Source organism: Condylura cristata, unplaced genomic scaffold (genome assembly GCF_000260355.1).
Source record: "Condylura cristata isolate star-nosed mole 26May11 unplaced genomic scaffold, ConCri1.0 scaffold00015, whole genome shotgun sequence".
Lineage (NCBI taxonomy): Eukaryota > Metazoa > Chordata > Mammalia > Eulipotyphla > Talpidae > Condylura > Condylura cristata.
This window is the reverse complement of record NW_004567116.1, coordinates 35,103,693-35,130,311: the sequence shown is the minus strand read 5'-3', so window position 1 is coordinate 35,130,311 and position 26,619 is coordinate 35,103,693. Positions and strand designations below refer to the sequence as shown.

Here is a 26,619-nt window from a genome sequence, read left to right as displayed (position 1 = left end):
ATGACAGATTCATTTTCATCTTCCTTCTTTTTGGATTTTGGGCTCTTCTTTTATTTGGAGGAGCTCAACAAAGAGGAATTAAATCAATTCAAGCTACTACTAAAGAATGAGACACTGGAACCCGGGCACTGCCAGATACCCTGGACTGAAGTGAAGAAGGCCAAGCGGGAAGAACTGGCAAATTTGATGAATGAGTATTACCCAGGAGAGCAGGCCTGGAATGTGGCTCTCAAAATCTTTGGCAAGATGAACCTGAAGGACCTGTGTGAGAGAGCAAGAGCAGAGATCAACTGTGAGTGCTGTCAGGGATATAGCTGGGTGTAGGGTAAAGAGTGCTTCCTGGAGCCCACTGGGATGATTCTGGGAAAGGGGTGTCGAGAGAAAAAGATTTTGTGAATCACAAGCTCCAAGGTGGTCGAGTATACTGGGAGCTTGTTGGATCATTTGAGGAACACTGAAAGGCAGGCACAGTTTAAGGAGTGTCTTAGCTTCCTGTATGAACTAATTTATTCATGTTGTGCTAATCAAAATCATTAAAGGAACTGAGTAATAAGAATCATCCCATTTAGTGTTCTTTTGCTTAAACTCCTAATAAAGCCTCAAGTTAGGCTATTTTTTTTTTTTTTTTTAGATTTATTTATTTGTGCATACAGAACTGGGGTGCAGGCCAGAGGCTCAGGGGCTGTGAGAGGTCTCACCAGAGACAGAGCGGGGAACAGAACAGGCAGATCCACAAAGTACACTGCTGAGGGGAGCAGCGGGTGGGCCAGGAGAGGTCTGCCACGCCTTGTGGTCACCTCCGGGGCAGGCGGGAATCGAACTCATGCAGAAGCGGCTTTAGATTCTCAGTGCTGTGCTTTAACCGGCTGCGCCACCAGGGAGAGCCCTAGGCTACATTTTTTTAAAGGTTTATTTATTTATGCATACAGAACTGGGGTACAGGCCAGAGGTGCAGGGACAGTGAGAGGATTCACTGGAGACAGAGTGGGGAGCAGAACAGGCTGACTGATAAAGTACACTGCTGAGGGGAGCAGCAGGTGGGTCAGGAGAGGTCTGCCAGGCCATGTGGTAGCCTCCAGGGTGGGCAGGGTTCGAACTTACGTTGAAGTGGCTTTAGCTTAATAGTGCTATGTTTTAATCTGCTGTGCTACCAGGGAGGGCCCAAGTTAGGAGTATTTTAAGGAATCTCAAATAGGACCTCATATCTTTGCTGAAAAATGATGAAATGGACAAAACTTAAGGAACCTATAATAGAGAATAGAGATCTATAATTCATTGCTCATAATCAAGGCTTTTTTTTTTTTTTTTTTTTTGAGTCTCACCATATATATCCCTGTCAAGTCAGTATAGACAAGGAAACTGAGGTGACTAGACCACTTGTTCTGGACTTAGAGGGTGGGGCAGGGTGAGGTGGGGCAAAAGAATTCCTACTTCAGTACCTTTCACACCACATCACCCCTTTCCTTAGCTAAGCTGGTGGAGTCTGAGACTTTTCAGTCTTAAAGTGTCTCAAACCCAGATGGTCATAAATTTGGACCACTGCGGAGAATCCCAGCTGCCATTCTGCCCATCACCAATGTTCTCCTTGTTTTTGGTAGATATCATGATCTTTTGGAACCTGTTGCAGGGACAGCTCAGACCAAAGGACCAGAGGAAGCCAGGACCAGAGAGATACAAGGTGATCAAGATGCAGTGCTGGGTGAGTTAGATGATCTTTGTCAGATGCGGGGGAGAGTTTAAGCTTTTGAAGGATGATAGTTTATTGCCCAGATAACAACTGTTAACATCTCTCTGGCCTGTTCCCTGTATATATCATTTAAAAAGGAGTCAATAAAACTGGTAGGAATACATGGAAGAGATAATTTGTTCGGAGATGACTTCTTGAGATAGGGACATATGAATTTAAATCTAGAAGAGGAATGGGTTTAACTAGGTTAAGATGAAACCAAATTTTCACTCATAGTTTTTCTCTTCAAAATCCTCTTGAGGTTATACTTCAATATTTGTTTCTACTGATGTTTTTCTCTGCATAAAGTAGATTATTCAGATTCAGGTATTCAGATCCTCCCTAGCTATTATTGTTATTTGCCACTCTTATTTTATTTTAGATGGCACTCTGTTGTCCATATAGATCAAATTACTCCCCTCCACCTTTCCACACGTCCCCACCCTCCAATGGGGGAAAAGTTCAAAGAAAATACTTCTAGAGTTAATCTAACTTTTAATTTTCCATCATAAATTCATTTGTGTATTTGTCAGCTTTGTTTTTCCAATATCTAATGCAGGTTTTTAATCTGCAGAAATACCTTATTTACATTCTTATTTAAACCAGCTGCACTTTGATATCAGCCTATATTTTTTTTTGTCCCTGCTCCATTCCAAATTAGGTAAGGGAACAGGATACAAAATTCAAATAAAGGAACTATTTCACCTCACGTGGGATAAGAAGTCTTTGTTTGGAGAGCCTGGAGATTTCCATTGTGGAACTGCTCAGGCAGACCAAAAACTGTTGGAACATTTGTTTGACGTGGACATCTCGACTGGCAAGCAGCCTCTGACTGTGGTGATTCGAGGGGCTGCTGGAGTTGGGAAAACCACCTTGATGAGAAAGGCGATGTTAGACTGGGCGCAGGGAAATCTCTTTCAGCAGTTTACCTATGTTTTTTATCTCAATGCGAGAGAAATTAACCAGATGAGAGAGAGAAACTTTCTTCAGATGATATCTAAGGACTGGCCCAAGACAGAAGGCCCCATTGAAAGGATTATGTCCCAGCAAAGCAGTCTCCTTTTTATTATTGACAGTTTCGATGAACTCAACTTCGCCTTTGAGGAACCTGAGTTTGCCCTGTGCCAAGACTGGGCCCAAGTCCATCCAGTGTCCTTCCTCATGAGTAGTTTGCTGAGGAAAGTGATGCTCCCTGAGTCATCCTTATTGGTGACCACCAAACTCAAGGCATGTAAGAAACTAGAGCCTCTGTTAAAGAGTCAGTGTTCTGTGGAGCTACAGGGCATGGCTGAGGATGCAAGACAGAAGTATATTTACCAGTTTTTTGAGGAAAAAAAGTTGGCATTGCAAGTGTTCAGTTCATTGAGAAACAATGAGATGCTTTTTCGTATGTGCAGAGTTCCCCGAGTGTGCTGGGTGGTCTGTACTTGTCTGAAGCAGCAAATGGAGAAGGGCAGTGACATCACATGGACCTGCAAAACGGCCACAGCTCTGTTTACCTGCTACATCTCCAGCTTGTTCACACAGGGTCACTGCCCTCATCTACCCAACCCCATCCAACTGAGGAACCTGTGCCACCTGGCTGCCAGAGGAGTGTGGACTATGACATATGTGTTCTACAGGGAAAATCTGAGAAAGTACGGGCTAACCAAGTCTGATGTCTCCATTTTCCTAGACATGAATATTCTTCAGAAGGACACAGAACATGAAAACTGCTACGCATTCTCTCACCTTCATGTACAGGAGTTTTTTGCAGCTGTGTCTTACGTGTTGAAAGGTGGTTTGGGAAACACAGAGCACCCCTTTCAGTCTTTTGAACACTTGAAGCTGCTACTTGACAGCAAAACGCACAGAGACCCCCATTTGACTCAGATAAAATATTTTTTGTTTGGCCTTTTGAATGAGGATCGAATAAAACAACTGGAAAAAACCTTTCACTGTAAGATGTCATTGGAGATAAAATGGAAGGTTCTTCAGTGGATGGAAATACTAGGGAACAATGAGGATTTTCCATCACAGCTGGAATTTATGGAGTTTTTTCACTGTCTATATGAGAGTCAAGAGGAAGCATTTGTAAGCCAGGCAATGAGATCTTTCCAAAAGATTGTTATTAGTATTTGTGAGAATGTCCATTTGCTTGTGTTTTCATTCTGCCTCAAGCACTGTCAAAGTTTACAGAGCATTAAACTGTCTGTAAATGTGGTATCTGAGAAGATGTTGTTAAACTTAAGCCCGGAAGCTGAAACTCGGTAAGTGTATTTGATCAGTTCTCTGTGAGGGAGTAAAGGAGGTAGGTTTCTGCAGAGGGAGTGGGAGGAATTGTTTATCTGAGGTCCCACAGCCAGGGCAGTTCTTCAGTGTGGTCCTACCTTATTGACCAGTCTTGGCTACTAGTGAAGAGTGAGTATAAACTTGCCTGAAGTGGCTCACTGGGCCTGAAGGCAATCCCCAGAGAGGGACATGACTGAGAATTATCAGCTTTCAAAACTCTCCACCACGAGGAAATAAGTGCTTCAGTCGTCAAGGAGGCATGTAGAATAGGGCAAACTTGCACCCATTATTGTGTGTCTATTTAACCTTTCTAAGTGATGCCCTCCTGAAAAAGAGGGACCAAGAATTTATTCTGAACCTCATGTATGTAATTGTCTGTCTGGATCGGACTCCTGTAATCTACGGACCTAGCTCACCTTTCTAATTGCTTGACAGTAGGAAATATTTCAGTCCTTTAACATCTAACTAGAGAGAGATGTTGGTAGGTGCTCAATGTTTGAAGGGCTAAGTGAACTTTCAGCATTTTAGGCTTGTACTTTGCCCTCACCCCTTCTTCCAGTTGCCCTTTCTGACCCTATCCATGTCTGGTGGGAGAATTGAATTATGGGGTTAATTCCAAGTTGCACTAAAATAATTGGGCTTATTATCCGGTATATAATCACATCGTGAATGGGATAGTTAACATTATCCAACTCGATGCTAGTCAAAGCCATCTTTCTTCACTCCCAGATAAAAACTGAGATTCACAGAAGTTAGCATAAAAAAATCAGCAATTACTGATTCAAGCACACACCAGGCAATAACTAGCGGTTGTGCTATATCCCCGACCACCTTCTAATTCCCAAGTCATTTTGTCTCCCAACAATTGTAGGTAGATGCTATTACTTTAGTTAAAGCAAAATTGAGGTACTATATACAGCTAGACTGAAGTCTCACTTCTGATTGTAAATCATTAGTTTTCCAACTTTACCCAAGTTATCTCATTGCCATTACAGGCAGAACCACTCCTCTTGAAAGAACAACATACATTTCATTTCTCTCTGAACTGTGGGAGTGGGTATTATGGACTGGGATGCCACTGTCTTCATTGTCCTTGGGGAGTTGTGAGTAACCTTTGGTCAGTTTTCTAACTTAAGTAGGACTTAATAGTTCTTCTTAGAGAAGATGTGCTTGAACCCAGGGCACTACTGTTATTATTAGGAAGGCATTCTGACCACTTTAGTGCCAGTCTTGTGCTATCTTCTCACCAAAGTTGGACTGTTATCTAATAGTAGAGTTGGGAATGTTGCTTTAAAAAGACTCAGAACTCAGTATTTAAAAAGGGATATTATAGGTGACATCTGTCTCTTTTACAACATAATAACATTGTAAAAGTCACATAAACAGGACTTTTATGGTGGTCACCATTTTATCCACTTGCATGTTTGAATAAATGATTTCTTGACTGATTTTCTGAAATTTATGACCTCAGGTGATACAGAGACTAGCCCTTTGCAATATCATTCATTCCAATTTAAGTAAGGTGTGGAGAAAGCAAATATTTATTGTGTACTGAAGGCGATCAGGATTTGCCACTTCAAAGTATACCACTTTTATGTAGAGTTACTTTGGGATAAAGGCACTTGAATTCCTGAAATTCATTTACTGCCTAAAGCATAGTCTCTCAGAACTCAACTTTCATAACTCCCTTCCACAGGTGCAACACTGATCTCTTCTTGGAGACAGAAGTCAGCAGCTTTCCTGAATTAAGCATTGACACAAACTATCACCTGTCTCCCTTCCTAAAGACCTATATATATCTTTCCCCAAAGTCTTAATTTGATTTTCCACATGTGCTTCCTTCTCCTACCACCCCCTTACTAAGTTAGGTTTATAGGCCCCAAATTCTAACCATCCTTTTGAGTTGCTTAAACAAAATTTTGAGTTCTCTCATGTGTACCCACAATATCCATACTAATAAAATTTCTATGCTTTTCTCTTGTTAATCTGTCTTTTGCTCGTCTAGTTTATAGGGCCTCAGCTGTAAAGAGCTGGGAGGGCAATGGTAGTCTAGTTTTTCCTCCCCTACAGTAGCTATTTATGTATAACATGCTAGACTTTCATATATTTTTAACATAAATAATAGCTATTAATTGTTAAGAGCATTAACAATGTGAAATATTTGCTAAGTATTTTCTATAGATTGTCCTTCTGAGTTAATACAGTAATAGTATAAAAATATACTGTTGTGTTCATTTTTAAGATACAAAAGCTGAGGCTCACACAGGCCAGCAGTGTTGCTGCTGCTCACCCCTCACCCTGTTTAGTGAATAGCAGAGCCGGGATGCAGAGCTGTTCTGTTCTAGCGCTTTGCTTATAATTACTAGACTACCCTGTTTTATTCCTTATAACCTTTTATTTTTTTATAATTATTGACACTATGCCTAATGATTTAACTATACAGCACTAAAAATTTTATAGTGTTTCTGTGTACCTACTAAAAATCAACTGTTAAATTCTCAGAAATTTTTGAAGGGAAATGACATTTCCATTTTACAAATGAAGAAAACTCAAGAGCTTGTGGAACGAACATGCCTTGTGTAAAGTAATGTAGCCATTAAATGGCAGAAGGGCATAAAGCCTGTAGGTCTTAATTACACCACAGTGCCTTAAGGTGGACCTACTATTTAGCATCTTACTCATTCTGGTGGTTTTTCTTTTTCTTCTTGATACTGGCTCTTCAGGTATTTGACAATTTCTCCCTTGTTCCTCCTGACCATTTTCCTCCAAAGAGAAGTCTCTTATTTTTATTGATTTAAAAAAATTTTTTTAAAAAAGATTTATTTATTTATGCTTACAGAACTGGGGTACAGGGCAGAGGTGCAGGGGCAGTGAGAGGTTTCTCCAGAGTCAGAGTGGGGAGCAGAACAGGCAGACTGACAGAGTACACTGCTGGAAGGGAGCAGCGGGCTAGACAGGAGAGGTCTGTGGTGCCATGTGGATCACCTCCCTGGTCAGGATGGAACTCATGCTGCAATGACTTTGGAGAGCTTTATAATGCGGTGCTTTGATCTGTTGTGCCACCAGAGAGAGCCCTCTGGTTTTATTTTGCATGGGTAGAAGGTGTGGAGCACCTGCAGTGCCAAGAGCAAGACTTCTGGTGGACTGTCCCAGATCAGAGCTAATCTGGGTGCTCTGAACCACTCCCAAGTGCACCTTTTTGAGCTCGATTTATTGATATTTCCCTTTTCTCCATTATTCAGGCAAAAGGATAGTGGTCGCCTTACTCATTGCTGGAAAGATCTTTTTTCTGTACTTCATACAAATGAACACTTGAGAGAACTGGACCTCTGTCATAGCAGCCTTGATGAATTAGCAATGAAGGCTTTTTATCAAGAACTCAGGCACCCAAGTTGTAAACTAAAAAAATTAATGTGAGTATGGCATGAGGAAATTTAATGAAATTATTCCAATGTATTTCCTTCCTCCCATTCCTACTTATTAAGGGGAAACCAATAGTAAACTAATATTTAAAATCCACCTTAAAATACTATAAGAAAACAAACTAGGGGAACCTCTGGGATGTGGGAGCATAACTATCTTGCATTGGGGAACACCTCACAGATCATACTAGCTGTCCATATGGGCATTTGAGGCCTGGTTAGAAATTTTCTAGATGAAGATAAAAAAGCTAAGACATTCTAGGCAGGTCAGTGAAGCATTTTTAGAGACAAATCTATTTTTTTCTGTGGGGGAGTAATTTACATTCAGTGCAATTCACTGATATTAAATGTTGCATTCATTGAGGTTTGGGAATTCTGTGCATCTCCATAACCAATACCCAAAACAAGACAGAAGAGAATTCAGTTTCCTCAGCATTTCCTTGAGCTCCTGTCTTGTCTTCTCACACCATCAGGTCCCAAAGACAAGCACTTTTTAGCCCCCTTTGTGTTAGGAAATTATTTTGATTCCTACAGTGTGTTTTTTGTGCCCTTTTGCTCAAGATTTTTTTTTTTAATTTAACCACTTGATACATGTTTCAGTAATTTATTTAAATTGAATAGCATCCCATTCTGATATACTACAGTTTGTTATTCATTCTCTTGTCAACACAATCTTGGGTAAACTTTCAGTTTTTGCCTATTATGATCATGTCCTGAATATTCTTGTACAAGTCTTTTTTGTAACATGTTTCATCTCTTAGGCTAATAGCTAGGAATAGAACTGCAAGTTCATGGTTCTATGTTTGACTTTAAGCATCCACCAATCAATTCTTCTGAGTAGTTGTAACCAATTTATATGCCCACCAGCACTTTTCTCCTCGTCTATGCCAACATTTGATACTTCAGTCTTTTAAAACCATTTTTAGATCTTAATTTGATTCTAGAGACCCTTTTTGTTTTCACTTTTGCTTGCCTGCTTGTGTGTGGGCTCTACAGGGTGTTAGAACTGATCCTGTTTTCTGTTGGCCTCTATGTCCACCAGTGTGCCAGAGGCCCAGTTGTGCTCACTAACACGAGTTGAACAAATGACAAAACCTGAATGCTGAACGAATGATAAAAATATTTCTCCTTGAGCATTGAAGATTAGTGTTCCTTTCGGGTGGTTAGGGGTTCCCCTAGTTACTTCCTTGGGAATCTGTTTAACATTCGTGATATCTGACCTTTAGATCTCAAGCAAGTGGATTAAGTCTGGTCTTGTGTGTAGAGAGGGTAGGCAATTGTGTGTATGTTATGGTTAAGAGGCTCCTGGAGGTCCTTTTCACTCACTCCATAATGGCTTCAGAGTGCAAATCCCCTGGGAGGAGAGGGTGCCGCCATTAAGGCAGCTCTTATTCTTTCCCACTTTAGTGTTGCCGTATTCAAGACCCTTTTCTCTAATATAGGAGATTATACTTTATATTTAGTGGGTACATTAGCTGCTTTTACTTGGTGGTGATGGTTAGAACTCTAAACAGGTAAAAGCTTTGTTTTCTTGATGTGCTTGGAAGTGGGGTGACGATGCAGGGAAGGTGATGCTACAGAGGGAGATTTTAACGGTGAGCACTCTGAATTTGGGAGATAAGCAGAGGCACATAAAAGAAGCAGACAGAGCTAATAATACTGTGGTATGAGGTGGAAATTAGGAAGAAAATTGGCCAGTTTAACTTCCTTCATATTTTGCTTTGGGCTGTTTATATACCTGACAGAGTCCTTGAGATGATGGTATATTTTTCAATAACATGTCTTGTTAATGCATATCAAATAGTTATTAACTATGATCTCACCTTGTATTATTTCAGGAGTTAGATACAATAAATTAATGTAACTGCAGGATTGGCATAGCCCCAGTCATTTAAAAAAATGATTTATTTTATTAATTTATGCATACAAAAACTGGGTGTAGGCCAGAGGTTCAGGGTAGAGGAGAGCATTCACCAGAGACAGAGTGGGGAACAGAACAGGTGGATCCACTAAAATACACTGCTGAGGAGAGCAGCGGGTACGACAAAAGAGGTCTGATAGGTGGTGGGTCACCTTCCTGGCTGGCGATGCCACAGTAGCTGGTGATAGCTTGATAGTGCTGAGACTTTCGTCCCTGTACCACCAGAGACCCCATTCCAGAAATTTTTAGTAGTCATTTCTGGGATTGAGAATTAAACTCCTTTGATTTTTCCTGATGTTATCCCCTTCTACCATCAAGGTCAAATAATTGAGAGTATCAGTTGTCAGAATAGACATCTATGTTGTAAGCCAGCTGCTTTACTGCATCCTGAAATTGGGACTTATGACCTCACCTAGAATATGAGAAACCCAGAGTAAGATAAGAGATGGCAGGAATAGTGAGATAATATGGAAGAGCTGGGTTTGAAAAGAAAGGGATATTCTGACTAGGGACTGAGATGGCTCCGTCATCCCTTTTGCATATTTTTCTTCCAAAGGTTGAGATTTCTTTTTTTCCCTGATGGTTGTCAGCGTATCTCCCATTCTTTGATTCACAACCAGAATCTCAAGCATCTGGACCTGAAAGGGAGCAATATAAGTGACAGTGGAGTAAAGTCATTATGTGAAGCCTTGAAACACCCACAGTGCAAACTCCAGCATCTGAGGTAAGTTTTTAGTTAGTTACTATAATTGAGACTTTTTTCTGTCCATGTGGACTTTATATGCTGGACTTTCTGTCCTGAGGGCTAGTGTACATAGACTTTCATGATGTGGAATCAGGGATTAGTTCAGACTGATTACTTGGACTTTTAACTCTTCCCACCATCCCCATTGAAGACTCCTATAGTACAGTTAGTTTTCTGTCTCCAGCTGCTAAATACGAAAACAAAATGAGAGTAGATCCAGCAGTTAAATAAAATTTTCTCCCATATTTAAATGTAGGGACATGTATATCCATTGTATCTTTGAACTCTCATGGAAAAGAATGTACTAATGGTAACTGGGGGTGTGCTAAGGCTGGCTTAGTTTTATTTAGTTTCTGATAGTGAAATCTCCCTCACCTTACATTTGCAACTCACTGACCAGTAAGGAAAGTTAAAGAAGAGCAGTATAGTAGCTGTCAGCTGTTAAATTTCTTGGTCTGTCATTCAGTGTTGACTATAATGGTGCACCTGATTTGTATGTGTGTGTGAAAATGAGAGACAGTTGGCAATCCTACATGTTAACCACATTGTATAATAGGTCTAAGGAAGGATCTTATTTTCCAGGGAAGGTGTTTTATTCCATTTATGGCAAAATCCAAAACAAAAAATCATATGTTTTACACACTTAGACATTTTTGTGATCTCTGTATTCAGTTGGGGAGACAAGACTGAACCTTGATATATGAAGGGCCAAGGTAGGTCTTTATTTGTGAAAACTAATGTGAAATAAATGTGTGAAATAAACAATTAAAATCTGTAGTGTGTGCCTGTGTATATACATACATATATATATATATATATATATATATATATATATTGCAGTAGACAGATGAATTCTGTTAGCAGTTGGCATTTTTTTTTTAAGTCTCACCAATTTTATGGGATGAAATTCATGTACAGCATGTCTAGAGAGAGTTTGGGTAATTCTTGCATGTGTTGAGCTCAGTTGTCAGCAGTTCATAGATGATTTTGCCATCCATGAAGTAGTTTTAGGACATTCTGAGGAATTATCTATAGCCTCTGGTCTGAAATCCCAGTGAGAAGTAGGTCATTGATTTCTCTGTCTAAAAGTAAAACATGAGTAGCAAAAACCTGTTCAGTGGTGGGGAAGATGTTTTCTTGCAGTGGGACAGAGCTTTGGGTCCAAGACAAATGCCTTTCTACTTGACTGACCTGCAGGGCTTGATGTGATCATCTCATCAGTCGAGGTTTGAATAATGTCTTCCACTGGTAATCCTTGATGTAGACTCAGTTACTAGGATTTCAAATAGGAAATCATCTGTTTGGGTCAACCAGTAGGTCAGCTGTCCTAGCTCCAGTGCATGTTTTGGCAGCAAAGGCATCAGCTTTGTAATAACTACATTATGCAGGACTAAATGTGGGTAGCCATGGGTAGTTGGTAAGCTTATGTACTAACATTTTACATGGGAAAAATTCTAGTCTTATGATTGCTTTACACTTCATGTTAAAAGAGTTATAAACAGTTAGCTGCCATGGTACTTGGCTGGGCATCGATCACATTGACCTTAATGTGTCAGAATTACATTTGGATGATTTGCTCTACTAATGGTGTTAGTGACTCTTTGTCAGTCTGCCTCATAAAATGTCTCCAATTATTGTAGAATCTTTTCAGATTTAGAAGTAAAGTATTTTAGAAAGCTTTTAAGTTGCTGAATCTCTCAGATCAGCACTTGTACATGAGTGTCCTGGACAGATATACACAATCGCTGACTTTTGTGTGACTATTTCATGGTAATATTTACTAAAGACTTATCCCAAGAAGAAGAGAAAGATCTACCTTATTTGTTCTGATAACTTTTCCCATGTGGTGGGCCTGATAATAAGGTAGCTCTTTAAAATATGTTGAGCAAATGTGGATGGGGGGGGGGACCTAGGGCATTCTAGTGGTGTCTGATTGTGTCCAGAATCATTTCTTAGTTTCTTGCTAGAGGTTGCTCTGTTGCTGGGGTTACAAGTGAGGTGAGGAAGCAGTCACTGGTTCCATAAAGTAACCACCTAAAAGAAGAGTGTCAACTGGTATGAGTGGAAAACCCTCCAAACATCTTTAATAATTTTGAATTAGAATAATAATCCAGAAAGAGGTCATCAAAATAGTTGCTAGACAGACTGACTACTGGATAAAGAGAAAGGTGCCTGAGAATGACAGCTATCCATAGCCATGGCTGTGTTAGTAGCCAGAATAAAACATTTTCTACTAGGTAGATAATATATGCACCACTAGAAATATTTGCTTTTGAAGGAGTGAGGAGCCCATAAAGGAGTGTGTCTTAATACAGATGTTTACAGTTGTTAAGTGTTCAGAATTATAACGAGCTGTCATGTATATAAAAAGACTTCAAAATGAAGTTTGCCATCTACACAGACGACCCCGCAGGCAAAAACTTGAGCTTAGAACGGAATTACCAGTATTCTCTTTGCTAATATGAAAATGTCTTTTATGCATCGTTACAAAATCTTGACATGTATATATACAGCTGCATAATCTTACCAAGCAAGGCTTAAATGAAGTATCCTAACTTTTTAAAGATAAATAATATGGAATATAAAATAAACACTGATTTCATTATCTTCATTTGAATAGTATGAAGAAGAAATGTTGACAAATTGTTTTGTAAGGATACCATTATTTTTGCCTTTATTGAAGTTAAATTTCTTTAGAAAAATCGATGCAAGTGAGTAATTTTTAAAATATGACTCCAAGTTTTCCAAATCAGTAAGTTTAAAATATATTTAAGTGTTATCTGTAACACTAGGCATACCATAATCACCATTACTAACTAAGAATATGGCATGAAACCTCAAAACATGATCCGGTAGTAAATTATCTGCAATCTTGTCTGACTCCAAAACTTAAGATTCCAGTTTATATAGGTGTTGGTTATGTACACTTTATGTATACACTTTATGTATACACCCAGATTTATACTTATAGTTGACCATGAACTATGTGGGGGTTGGAAGCACTGTCCTGTCTTGTCCCTGCCCACAGCTGAAAATCCATGTATGCTTTTGGCTTCCCAAAACTCATAGCCTGTTGTTGACCTGAAGCTTACTGATAATATAAACTACTGATTACATTTTATGTTATATGTATTATATGTGGTATTTTGGCAATAAAGTAAGCTAGACAAAAATATTAAGAATCATATGGAAGATGTATTTACAGTGTTGTACGGGATGCTGTGTTTATTACATTGTTAAGAAATTCCATGTATAAGTGGACCCTCATGGTTCAAACCTGTGTTGTTCAGGGGTCAACTTGTATGTCCTTTCAAGTAGTACTGTTTGACCTGTGTATATACAAGTCATTGTATACAAGAGCACACTTTCATATCTTTCTCTTGGCCTAGATAGGACTTCCATGTCTTGTACCAGATCTTAGAGGAAAAGCTTTTCACCACTGAGGATATTAGCTATGAGCTTGTCATGTCTGGAGACCTTATTTTACAGCTCCTGAGTTGGGAGGGACATGAGGGGACAACTGCTGGTGTGGAATTTCTGGGGTTAGGAGGGGGTCTGGCTCGTGTATGTGACATCACTGATGTCACTCCTCTCTGGAGTTCCATATCTAAAATTCTGCAGTGTGATATCAGTGCATTTCATAAGGTCAGTGCCAATCCCTGTGGGTACAGTCCAGTGTTTGCAGTAGTGGGAGGGTGCACTGTCCAGCACAATGTGCTTGTTCTTTTCATGTGGCCTGCACAGAGCACTAAATCTCCTCTGCACCTCTTTCCCCTCAGCAGAGGTGAGTACCTCCTCACCATTTCTCTCTCCTCTCCAGGGCTGCTGGCTGAGCTGCAGTGCTTCATTTCATTTCATATTATAGCCCACACACATTTCTCTCTGCCCACCTTTTGGTCAGAGAAGCATGAATTTCTTCTGTGTATCCTGGTGTTGTCTGTGCTATCACCAAGGAGTGTTCTATTTTTCTTTTCCCCCGCAGGACTCCATGGATGTAGTGTTGGCCTGATTAATGTAGGTAGTTCTCTTGGGAGTGAAGGAAGGAACCTCCTTGGTGCTGTGTTGGTTCTGTTTACTGACTCTGGTTTGCAAAGCATTGTCACATTTCAGGGTCTCATAAGATGAAAGAACTGGAAATCAAATGCTGGCACCTTTGCCATTGGAAAATTTAGCCCATTTTACCTTACTGTTGCATGAAAGTATCTTTGAATATTCTAGCAACCTTTTGTTGTTCAAAACCAATTTCTTTAAATTGCAGTTTTAAAATGGTTTCCTCTCTCTGCCCCATCACATCTAATAGTCACTGATTGTAGCTCTGTTTCTTCTGTCTTATGACTTCTAAAAATATGGACTGTAGATGCTTCCTCCCTCTGTTACTTTGTTTTAGAAACCATCTTAGTTTTATTTCTGATTTGCTTCTGTTTGGACTCTTAAGGACTGGCTTCCTCAGAAAACAGGGGTGACTGGGTTCTTCAGAAAACATAGGTTGACATGAATGAGTCTTTGGGAGACAGTTGTGGGAGTCACAACTTTTGCTCATAATTTCCTGCCTATCTCTGTTCTGTTTTAGAAGTCAAAGATGACAAGGATAAAGCCATCCTTCAACCTCTTATTTTCCATGTTATAGTTAGAGGAAATTTCAACCAGGTTAAACATGTTATCATTTAAAATTATTTTTGAATGCTTTCATACATATTTTCATAGGGAATTGGAGAGATGGAGATGGAGAAAACAAGGTAAGGGGAGTGACCTCTAAGAGTCTGGCGCTTTAGCTAAATTAACTTTCTACGCAGGGAAGTTGGATTTTCAGAACAGGCCCTAAAGACTGGCAGACCACACACTCTGATTGGGTGAGTAGAGGGTCTAGTTCTTCTCTGAGGAATGGCCATCTCTATTTTACTGTATTATTTTTGCAGCCTGGAATCCTGCGACCTAACTGCAGTCAGTTGCCTAAGTATCTCTAAGGTGCTCATCAGAAGCCAGAGCCTGCTAACTCTGAATCTGTCCACCAATAACTTATTAGATGATGGGGTGAAGCTGTTATGTGAGGCCTTAAGTCGTCCAGAGAGTTACCTAGAGAGACTGTCGTGAGTCTTGCTTTTTTTTGTTCCACCTTCTATATGATTTTGTTCCATCTTAATTATGATTTGAATGGGGATGCTAGGGCTTGATGAACTCTACTCCTTTTTTGTCTAATTCTCATTCCTTTCCAGGCTTCTCCCTTCTCGCCTGCATTTTGTTTTATCAAACTCTATATATAGCTGCAGTGGAAGTTGTAATTTAAGTAGATTTGATGAGGTTGATTTTTGTAATAGAGGCTCTAAGAGTGGTGGGTACCAGCTAGCTTTTCTGTAAAGGAGAGAAGCATGAACTTTGGGAATTCATGGATCTCTTCCCATCTGTTTTTCTCTTTCAGTTTAAGAAGCTGTGGCCTCACAGCAGTTGGTTGTGAGGCTCTTTCTGTAGCTCTCATTAACAATGAAAAACTGACACATTTATGCTTGTCGGAAAATGTCTTGGAAGATGATGGAGTGAAGCTTATGAATGATGCCTTGAAATGCCCACAGTGCACTCTCCAGAGCCTTGTGTAAGCGTCTGCTAGTTTTCATCCTTCAGTATATATGCATTCTAAAATGTATTTAAAAGAGAAAATATTATGAGTAGTTTCTAACCTTTGCATTTTCTCTACCATTATCTTAATGACAACGAAGGTGATGAAGATACTGATATTCAGCTGCCATTTATTGTGTCTTTGGCTCTGCTGGGCCCTGTGCTAAAAGAGTTTTATCTGTGCAAAAGTAGCTGTTGGGCTCCAATTAGCTGCTTGAGTTCTAGGTGCCTTACTGTACAGGAGACAAATGTGAGGCTTAGGAAGGTTACATATTTTGACTAATTGCTCACAAGAAGAAACTGTGGATTCAGGACTAGTATCAACCTACCCAATTGTGTTGTACAGTTACCTGACTCAGGACATAAATACCATTAAACGGAGATGCAGCATTCCATTGCATGACTGGATCTCTGTGATATTCTGTTCATTGCTGTTAGATAATTTCCTAACCAGTTATTTTATCAGATATGTTTTAATTGCCTTCTGGGTGGGTTATTTAACCCCTTCAGCAGTTTCTGGGCCTGCATTTTTTGTACACTCACTCAACATCTATGATCCTTTTGACCAATATTAGTTGAAAATAATTTAAAAACAATTTAACCATTTTTCAGATCTTTTTGTCCTTTGATATTACAGGAATTGAGCTTTCATAGGCTCAATTTTCTTCTGGATATTGTTAGAAATATTATGTGTTACTTCTTTTTACAGCAGTGTGCAATTATTCCAAATTATTTTTATAAGACTTAAACGTCCCTCCATAGATCAGACCTATTGTCCCAGAACCATTTAGTGTAATCTATTTTTTGCCTACTGATTGGAAATGCCACTTTTATTATGTACAAAAAGTCCTTACTAAGATTACTTCTGTTCCACTTTGCACTGTGTAGCCACTTTGGCAGTCGGGCATGCTATTTACGTACAGTGTATAGGAGTTAACATTTTTCTTACAGTAAGAAAAATTCTGAAGAACATGAATTTCTAGTCCAATTTGGTGCAAGCCTATTTCCCAAATAAGAGAGCCAGTGAGACACTGAGGAAAGAGGGCATTTGGTCTGGGAGGGAGTGTTGGCAAGTAGAGAAGGGCTCATCACATGAAACCTTTTCAAAGGTAGAGATTTCTGGGGAGTAAAGCAATGATTCCTGTCTCTCCTCAGGCTGAGGGACTGCCATTTCACTTCACTTAGCTGCGACTCTCTCTCATCCTCCCTTCTACACAACAAGAGTCTGAAGCATCTGGACCTGGGGTCTAATTTGCTACAGGACGAAGGAGTAAAGCTTTTGTGTGATACCTTTCAGCATCGATGCTGTAATCTTCAGGACCTGGAGTAGGTTTTCTGTCACTAATTTTTGCGTAGCTTCAACTGCAGGGTGTCTGAGCATAGGGGAAGCATGAAAAGAAAGCCTGAGAGCTAAGGAACTGTCTGAGAAAAGTTCTGTTGATTCCCTCTGTGGTTCTGCCTGACAGACGCTGAGGCAGTCTGTTCATCATATTTGTTTTAAGTAATTACTGCAGTAATCATAATTACTTCCCTCAGGTAGGGAGGGCTAGGCATCAGACTGAGCAGTGCAGCCATTTATTTTTACCTTGGATGGTGCCCAGTTCCTGAAACTGCAAGTGTGTTCTACTAGATTCCTCCTTAAATTCAGGCTTATAATTAGGTAAGTTTTAAAGGTCTTGGAATGGGAATTTCTTTCTTTTTTTTTTAAATTGACGTAACATTGGCTTTACAACACTGTATGTGATTTAGCAGTATAAGATCACATGCAACAAGTGCAAGTCGACACATCAAACCCACCATCAAGGCACTCATAGGCTTCCACCATAGTCCATTGTGCCTGCGCCCCACTTTGCTCTTCCTAGGAGGTGAATTTTAAAAAACTTTACAACCTCATTCTTAAACTGCAGTCATTTTCATTCCTATTATGTTCTCTTACAAAGTAAGGTTTCAAATATAGGTAATTATGATTACATGCATAGACCTGGCTTTGTGCTTTCCTTTTTCATAATAGTATTTTAGAAAAAAATTGAATATTTTCATAATCCATTGATTATTTTAATGGGTGCATGTTATTTAATATTTCATTATGTAAATATGTGGCTGGAGTGAAGTAAAACAGTCAATTAGTAATCTTAGCTGATTTTCCCACTAGGGGCTGGTAGCCTGGGTGAGTCACTAAGAGTCTAGCCTTAGCATTATTTTGTTAGAACAAGATCATTGGTATACCCAGAGGTCTCTGACTTGACTAATTCATGGTAACTAGATTTCCAAATGAATTTAATAGTTGACTGTCACATCTGTAAACACCAAGGTGATTGAACACTCAGGTCCAATAAGCATCTGTACTTCCTTTATGAAAACATGTATGATATAGGTTACCAAGTGACACTTTAAATTTCCTTGACTATTATTATTCAACTGGAAGACAAAGTTTTAGATAATGGGGATTTTCATTAAATACAATGCCTTCTTTTGCAATGACAGAGGAATAAGTTTGGTGTAACCTTATACACTCAAGATGTTTGCCCAGCTCACTTTGTCATTCATTATTGCTCTAAATACATAGACAAACATACACTGTCTTAGCTACCTTGACAGCCTTTATTTAGGCCATGCAAATCCCCTTAACCTGTATTTATAAGCATGAGAGATGCTGAAGAAATTAAAAGGTTAGTTCTAAGGTGATGCTCTTGTCCTCAAGTAACACAAAATGCTGATGACAGGGAAATAAAATAATGCCAACTATATTGTGTTCCATAGTTGCTGAAATGTCATGGCAAAACTCCCAAAGAACAAAGACTGTGACAAAGGAGACTGAGTTACTTTAGACTTGAAAGATGAAAAGGATTTTGTTATGTGGCTTAGTGGACAGGATACATCCAGACTGAATGCTTTTGGATGCCCCACAGAGGCCTGAAGCAAACACCTTTTTTATATGTAGTTTCCTTCTTTGAAGATAAGTTTGAGATAGATTCCTGGGAAGCATTTTTTATTTCAAAAATATGTAACAAACTGAAAGCATAGAGATTTGTGGGGTCTTTGGGGAAGCTTCTACTCATAGTTTAGTTTTGCTAGTCAGTGTTTATTCCAGGATTTGGGAAGTTTCTTAGATAACTTGTTTGTGGGGAAAAAGTATTGTTTATGTCAGCTTATTAAGAAATTTCAGCTGTTTCTACTGGTAATGTTCGACCTTCCTATTTGTGTCATGGATTGCAGATAAAAAAGGGTCATAAAAGAGGTTCAAATACCTAGACATCTCTCCTGGGAACACATTAATGAAGTCCCACCACTGAGGGTCTCACTGCCCTTTTGTACTTCCTTCAGGTTGACGAACTGTTGTCTCACTAGTGCTTGTTGTCTTGATCTGGCCTCTGCTATTTTGAACAATCCAAACCTGCATAGCCTGGAACTTGGGAACAATTATTTGCAGGATGATGGAGTGAAAATTCTGAATGAAGCTTTGAGCCATCCAAACTGTAATATTCAAAGGCTTGGGTGAGTTCAGTCTTCCATTAGGAAAATGATACCTATTTGGTGGGTAATATAGCTAGAAGTTTAATATGTAAAGTTTAGTATATAGGCTAAATGTAAGTCACCCTCAGAAATGAGAATCTGAATTTTAAATACATGGGTGTAGGTATGGAAGTGGATGTTCTCAGGACAGAAGCCATATTTTACCCATCTTTGTTTCTCCTACCTCCTTAGCATCTTAGAGTATCTATTAAGTACATGGTATTTGATTTAGGTCTTCTACTTTACTCATCCTTCAGCTACTCCAAATTCTCTTTAATTAATTTTTCTTATTAAATAGAAGATTTTAGCATTCATCCTCTGAAAAAAGGTTAGCAATGCTCAAGGAATGTGTACTCCATATCTCACCCTATACCCTCCGTCCTTTAAATGTTAATCATATGTTGTTTACATTTTTTTTCTTGTTTTGAAATCTTGAAGTGATATATATCAAGATTTGGCTTGTATATTTTTACAACTGTTGACTTCTGTGGGGAGCCCACTGTGAAATGGCTTAGCCTTGAGGAATACCATGGTCTCCTTCACTGTTTCAAAAAAAATGCTGACTTTTCTGTTTGCAGTGACTATTTGATTTCTTCACAGCAATACTGCTGTTGTAACTATTGGATCTAAAATTTAAATTTACATATAACCCAATAAGTTAACCTATTTTTGTTTCATGGATGCTGATAAGAGATACAAGAATTCTATCAGAGACAGAGGACATTACCACTCATTATCATAGCAGCATAAGCATTAACACATTTGTGTTGTGTTAGTTTTCCTTGTCCCCCAATTTCTACAGGGTCTACATAAAGTGCTCAGGAGAGAAACACTCAGGAAAGAAGATGGGGGACCCACCATTTTATATAAGCAGTGAATCAGCTGCTCTTTGTTAGAAGAGAGTGACTACTTATTCAGGTTGCTTACTGCACACACACCCTAAGACATGTCAGGGGAACATCTGCCAGGCCACTTCTGTTAGAAAAATGCAGTCGAATTAAGCTTCACAGTAGAATGTCTTCCAACAATATCCACCCCTCTTTCTTATACCAGAAGTGTTGGCTTCAGATTAATTTTCGTGGGAATATACTACTCTGCTGGCCATCTGATTAATCTGACTGGCAGGTGCACATTACCTACCACACCCACCACAGCACTGACAGTCCTCTACCCCAGCCCAGGTGCCACTGCCCCACTTCATTCTTACCCGTGGCCCCTCCTCAGTTTACAGTCACACTTCTAGGATTTGTTTTAGTTTTATATGATCCTTGATTTTGTTTCACTTTATTCCTGGACAGCATCTTACACCATACACAAAAATTAACTCAAACTTGATAAAAGATTTGGATGTAAAATGGAAACCATAAAATACATAGGAAAAAAAACATAGGCATGCTACTCTATAGTGTAGGCTTCAGTCATATCTTGTGGATTCATCTCCAATAGCAATGAACAGAAGAAAATGTCAACAGTTGGGACTATGTCAAAGTAAAAAGCTTCTGCACAGAGAGACACCATTATTAAAACAGAGACATCTACTAATGGAAGATATCTACTAATGTATGTACACCATACGTATAGTGAATTAATGTCCAAGATTTACAGAGAACTCATACAACTGACTATTATCAACAGCAAAAGCAAAACTTCAGAGTTTCATCAACTTACTAATTGATAGTTCCCTTCTATCCTCCAAGTTGGTTAACCAGTTTCATTCCCACCTCAGGCACCTTAATTGTTGAAATTAATTGTGAGTAGCCTTATAAAAGATACTAGTTTTTGTGTATGCATTTTACTTGTAAGTGGCATGTTGCTAATGACCATCTATTTGCTTTGTAAAAACTCCCAGATACTTAAAGTTTACTTACGCTGCTATATTTTTAATGATGTTTAAGATTCAGTGACTTCATAGTTTGCCTTCGTGTGTTCCTGTATTATATTTATTTCCTGGCCTACATTATGAATTGTAATTTATGATGTAAGAAGTGACGTATTCAGCCTATAAATATCTACTGATAATGAGTACTGTAAGTACTAATATTTCTTGAAGTTACACTAACTGTGCACATTATTTTTCTGGAGTTCCCCTACACCCCCAGTTCACATATCTTGTGTGCTTGCTCCCTGTCATGGTATGAAGTTTCTTTCATTCTGTCGTTCCTGCAGGTTAGAATTTTGTGGTTTGACCTCCCTCTGTTGTCAGAATCTTGCCTCTACTCTAAGCATCAACCAGAGACTGGTAAAAATAAACCTGACAAAGAATGCTTTAGGGTGTGAAGGAATTACAAAACTCTGTGAAGTCTTGAAGTCTCCTGAATGTAAACTACAAGTTCTAGGGTAAGTCTTTATTGGCTTATCTCAGGGAAATTTTCCTGGAAGAGGGTTTTGGGATGCCACTTCCTTGTTGCAGACATTGATTGTGGATTGCTGGGCATTTTCTAACTCCCTGGTTTTCTACCATTTATGAATTTTGAGAAACATAATGTAGGATAGTGGTTAAGAGCACTACCTCTAGCTCCAAACTACCTGAGTTTGGACTCTGGCCTTGCCACATACCAGTTACATGCTTGATCTTGTGCTGGTCCCCAATTTCTCTGTGTTTCAGCTTCCTTATCTGTGAATGGGTGCAACGATGATGCCCCTCAGGTTATTGTGATATTGGGCCACCAGTATTTAGAATTGTGCCTAGTTGTTGGAAAAGTCACAATGTATTTTTTCTGTTTTTCAAGCAAAAATGCATCGTGGCCTTTCTGACAACCCAATAATTAGCATGTAGTAGGTGTTTTCATCATTTGCAGTACTATTTTGCTTGAATAGAAAAAGATGCTTGCTGGATCCCTTTAAATTTTAATCTTTCTTCCCTACATGCAGTTTTCCCTCAACTGCTATACCTCCCTCAGTGATTCCTTCCATTTCCTTTCCCACTCCCAGCCATGTTAAATTCTACTTTAACAGTGTTCCCCACCCCACCCCTGACTCTAAACTATGTAGGAAAATAAAGGGTTATATTTCATTGAATGCAAGAAAAACTGTTCCCTTGTTTTCTCAGATTGTGCAAAGAGGAATTTGATGATGAAGCCCAGAAGCTGCTGAAGGGTGTGAGCATCAGTAATCCACACCTCATCATTCAGCAGGACTATAACGGTCATAGTGAAGATGGTCCTTGGTGGCAGCATTTCTGATTTGCAGAAGTTGATACTACTTTTAGAAAGTGAAATCAAAGCTTCAAGGTGAATAGACCTGGGACTCCCAGGTATATTGCATTTGATGTGTTAGATGTAGGTTAGTAGTCACTTTTCTATAAAAATGGTTTTTTTTTCCTTCACATGGGGGTTGAGAGGTAAAATAAAATGGAAATTAAAAATCTTTAAAAAGCGTCACATGATGTTTTCAACTGAATTGAGAACCTAATTCAGATGTGAGATACCTAGAAATAAGACTGGAGGACCAGGAAACGCTGTTAAGGCACCTTGCATTCCTTTCTCTGTTTGCACTGCCAGACCAGTTCACAGCCTCCCCATGCCTGGCCATTTTAGCAATTGCTTCTCCATGTGTGGTCTTGGGACTAATGTCAAAAATCACTTGGGTGTTTCTTGAAATGCAGAGTCCTGACTCCCATGACTCAGGACATCTATATGAGGGTCCGAGGTATTGGCCTTTTTAGCAATTTCTCAGTCAATTCTTATATACATTAATATGTGAGAATCACAAGTCTTGATAGAAAATGGAGTCCACTTGTGCAATGAATATTTTCTCTAGTCTGTTGTGAAGAAATATAGAAAGATGCAGTTTTGGGGGTTAGTGTCAAAGGGGGTACCTCCATTTGGCAGAAACACAGCATGATAAAATTTTCTGTGAAAGACTTCTGGTTATGTAGTGCTATATACAAAGCTTAGTGACTTGAAATAATAACCACATCATTATAGCTCATGACTAGGTGGGTAAGAATTCAGAACAGGCTCAGCTAAGCCTTTATATTATATCATTTGGACTCTTTGGTGGTATTTATCTGGCAGTCAGGTTACTCTGGAGGCCCCAAGATGACTTTACCAAGATGTGTCTGAGCAAGGATGACTGGAAAGTTGGGTTGGATGAGGCTCCTCCTTCTGGTTTTGGCCCTTTGCCAAACACTGAGTTCTTCAGTAGGGATTGAGGTGTTGAAAAGGCCAAGTGAAAATTGTCAGTTCTCTTAAAAGTTATGTCCAGAACTGGCATAAAGTCACTTCTTAGTGTATTTGTCAAAACGGACTGTGCAGTTCATATCTTATACTAATTTTTGGTGTTTAATCCATCAATAGCTCAGAACATTTTCTTCAAATCTTTATATATACTGTAATGGAGAAATTTTCTCTATTTTCTATAGTTCTTTAAAGATTTGAAGTTATGGTATGCAGTAAATGCAGTAGAAATATACCTCACGTAGGTTTGAACTCATCTGCTTTCTGTTTAGCAACCAGTGAGAAAAGTCTTTTATTTCCCTACTTTGGTTGAGAATGTCTTTCAAAGACTAACTGGTCCAGTGTGGATTCAGTGATACAGTAAAATACAATTTTCAAGGGTCTTAAAATGTGACTCTTACATAAATTCAGAATGAACATTTGTTAAATTTCTTAGCAAGGTAACCAGCGAGATGCAAGGTAACCAGCGAGATGCTATCTTATTTTTTTACTTTTGATATAGTAGTTTTTTTTTTTTTACATCATTTTGTGCATTTTTCCATCTCATTTGCAATCCCCTTGGGCTTCCCATCACCAAATCATCCATGTGCCATCACCGTAGTCCAGTGCATTTCCCTCCCCCTACTGTTTTTGATCCCATTCCCTGCTCCACCCCCACAAAATGTCTCTGGTATATAGCTGTCCATCATTAGCATTATTTTAGTGAGATACTATTTTAAAAAGCAATTGAGAAACAAGGAATTAAGTGTCTATCAAAAAAAAAAAAGCATTCAGAAAAGTAAATGCGTGAGGTGAGCACAGCTGCATGTCACCTAACAGTGGGCTAAATTCCAAGAAATGTGTCCTTAGGCAGCAGTGTGCGGCTTCATAAGTACATTATTTGCCAACCAGTACTTGTCCAATTTGCTATCACAGAAACTCAGGAGGTTTTTTTGGAAGAGGAGTAGGGTCACCAATGGTTATTGCTACTGTATACATTTGTAGTCTGTGCTCCTTTGTCACTAGGTGATAGAATTTTAGGACCTTCAATGAAAAGGAACTTTAATACTATTAATATGTGATAAAGAAAAGAAAAAGAGAATATAGTTTCCAAATGAAGCACTCAAAGTTATCCATCCCCTTGTGGGTAAATGCCCAGCCAAACAGGGTTGGCCCAAAGCAGGACTGCTGAGGTGCAAAAACCTCCTGCAAGCCTAAGGCACTTTCTGATGTGGTCCCACAGAGAAGGGGCTTGGAAAGTCTGGAAGAGCAAAATCAAAACCCAAATCAAGGTAAAGACTGCTGTTGTCAGCCTCCCCATAGGTTTCTCACCCACTTCATTCTCTCCTTCCATGTCTCTCAAGTTCCTGGTTCAAGTCCAAGGCCATGAAGCAAATACACCTTCTCCACATGTCTCTATCTCATGTGCTTCCTCCAGGACTCCTCGCTGATCTCCTCCCTGTCTTCTCCAGCTTCTCCACCCTGCTTATCTTCACCCTTTCTTGGATGGAACAGAGAACCTGGAACCCTCCTTTCCCTGAGGATTATCCTGTTACAAATATATATGTTATGAAATTGATTTTTACTTTCCTAACGTGTCTGATGCTGCTTTGATTACACAAGTATCCCAAGAAGAACCCAAGAGGGTACAGGATGATTTCCTTTGTTCCCCAAATACTAGGTAGTGTTGTAATTGCTACTGGTATCCAGTGGGTTCCACACAAATGAATCCAGAATCAAAAAATCTGGGTTTCAGTCCTGTAATCTAACAGGTACAAGCTCTGAGGCATTGGCAAATATTTAGTTTTCTCATTTTTTCAAATGAATTATCTATAAAATGACACTCAAAAAACTGTCTCACAAATGCCCTGGGGGAAAATAAACTTTAGACTGAAGAAGAAATGAGAAGGAAGGACAACTGTCTACATCATTCTGTGATATTGTGTTTTATAATGCATATTTTGACATTTCTTCAAGTTCCTGATTCACAACTTCCAAGACTCTTGTTTCCTAAGTAATAAAAACATTGTTTTGAGCATCTTTTGTTGTATTTTTTTCCTTTTTTTTGACCCTCAGTTCATGAAATTACTTCAGAACCATAAAGGTGAAAGGGGCATTTTGTTACTCATACAAGTCTCTTTTGAGCACAACTGACTTTGTTAATGAGGGAATATTTGGAAATTCCCTAATGATGGGGGGCGGGGTGCTGTTTGCCAGGGAACCAACCCTAATAAGGGGTTGGAACTTTTAGTCACACCCCCTGACCTAGGAGAGGGGACTGTATGTTGAATCAATCACATATAGCTAAAGATGTAATCAGCTATGACTATGTGATGAGCCGCCATGAAAACTTAAAAGGAGGATTTAGAGAACTTCCAGGAGTGTGGGTGAGGATGCATCCACCTGCTGGGACAGGACAGTTTATTACTATGTGTAATAAATTGGTAACCTAATAATTTGTTTTCTGGGTTCTGTGAGCCACTGTAGCCAATTAATGAACCCCAATGAGGAATTTTAGGAACTTTGATTTATATATAGTGGGTCAATCAGGAACACGACTGAGTAACCTGGTCTTGGTAATTGGCATCTGATATGGGTGCAGTCTTGTCGACTGGGGCCCTAACCTCTGGTATCTGATGCTACCTCTAGGTAGATAGTAAATTGAGTGAATTTGTGGGATGCCCAGTCAGTATTTGATATTTCAGTTAATTGCTGGCATGTTAGGAAAACACATTGTACCTTCTGTCAATGTCTTTTTAGAGTAAAAGAAAAAAGAATAATTAGATTAAAAAGACCTTTTTTATAGTCTCTTAATATAGCTTAGTTTAGGTCATCACTTTTGTTTTGATTTTTCTCTATTTGGTATTATTCACATGACTTTCAAAGTAGTTACTTTTTTTTTTTTTTAATTATTTGTGAATACAGAACTGGAGTACAGGCCAGAGGCTCAGGGGGCGGTGAGAGGCTTCACCAGAGACAGAGTGGGGAACAGAACAGGCAGATCTAGGAGGTACACTGCTGAGGGGAGCAGCAGGCGGGTCAGGAGAGGTCTGCCACGCCATGTGGTCACCTCCGGGGCAGGCAGGAATCAAATTCATGCGGAAGCGGCTTTAGATTCTCAGTGCTGTGCTTTAACCCGCTGCGCGACCAGGGAGGGCCCTCAAAGTAGTTTTTAAAAAACAATTATATCCAAATTTCTTTTCCCCCACTTCCACCTCTAATGCTTAGTTATTGTCACCTTTATCCCCCAAAAC

General features: G+C 39.3%; 1 protein-coding gene across 2 annotated transcripts; it reads left to right on the top strand.

Annotated features, from left to right (window-relative positions):
* On the top strand, window positions 1-24,851 carry NLRP14 (NLR family, pyrin domain containing 14). 2 transcript variants are annotated; one of them, XM_012725276.1, is made up of 12 exons: window positions 1-292; window positions 1,628-1,699; window positions 2,388-3,975; window positions 7,240-7,410; window positions 9,897-10,064; window positions 15,002-15,172; window positions 15,502-15,672; window positions 16,851-17,021; window positions 19,020-19,190; window positions 21,375-21,545; window positions 22,258-22,438; window positions 24,804-24,851. In XM_012725276.1, exons 1-11 carry the CDS (start codon window positions 1-3, stop codon window positions 22,388-22,390), a joined length of 3,279 nt encoding a protein of 1,092 aa, XP_012580730.1. In that variant the 3' UTR covers window positions 22,391-22,438; window positions 24,804-24,851. The 2 variants fall into 2 exon arrangements, with proteins under 2 accessions (XP_012580730.1, XP_004683677.1); XM_004683620.2 differs by lacking the exon at window positions 24,804-24,851 and having other exon boundaries at window positions 22,258-22,504.
* Window positions 24,852-26,619: the final 1,768 nt, after the last annotated feature.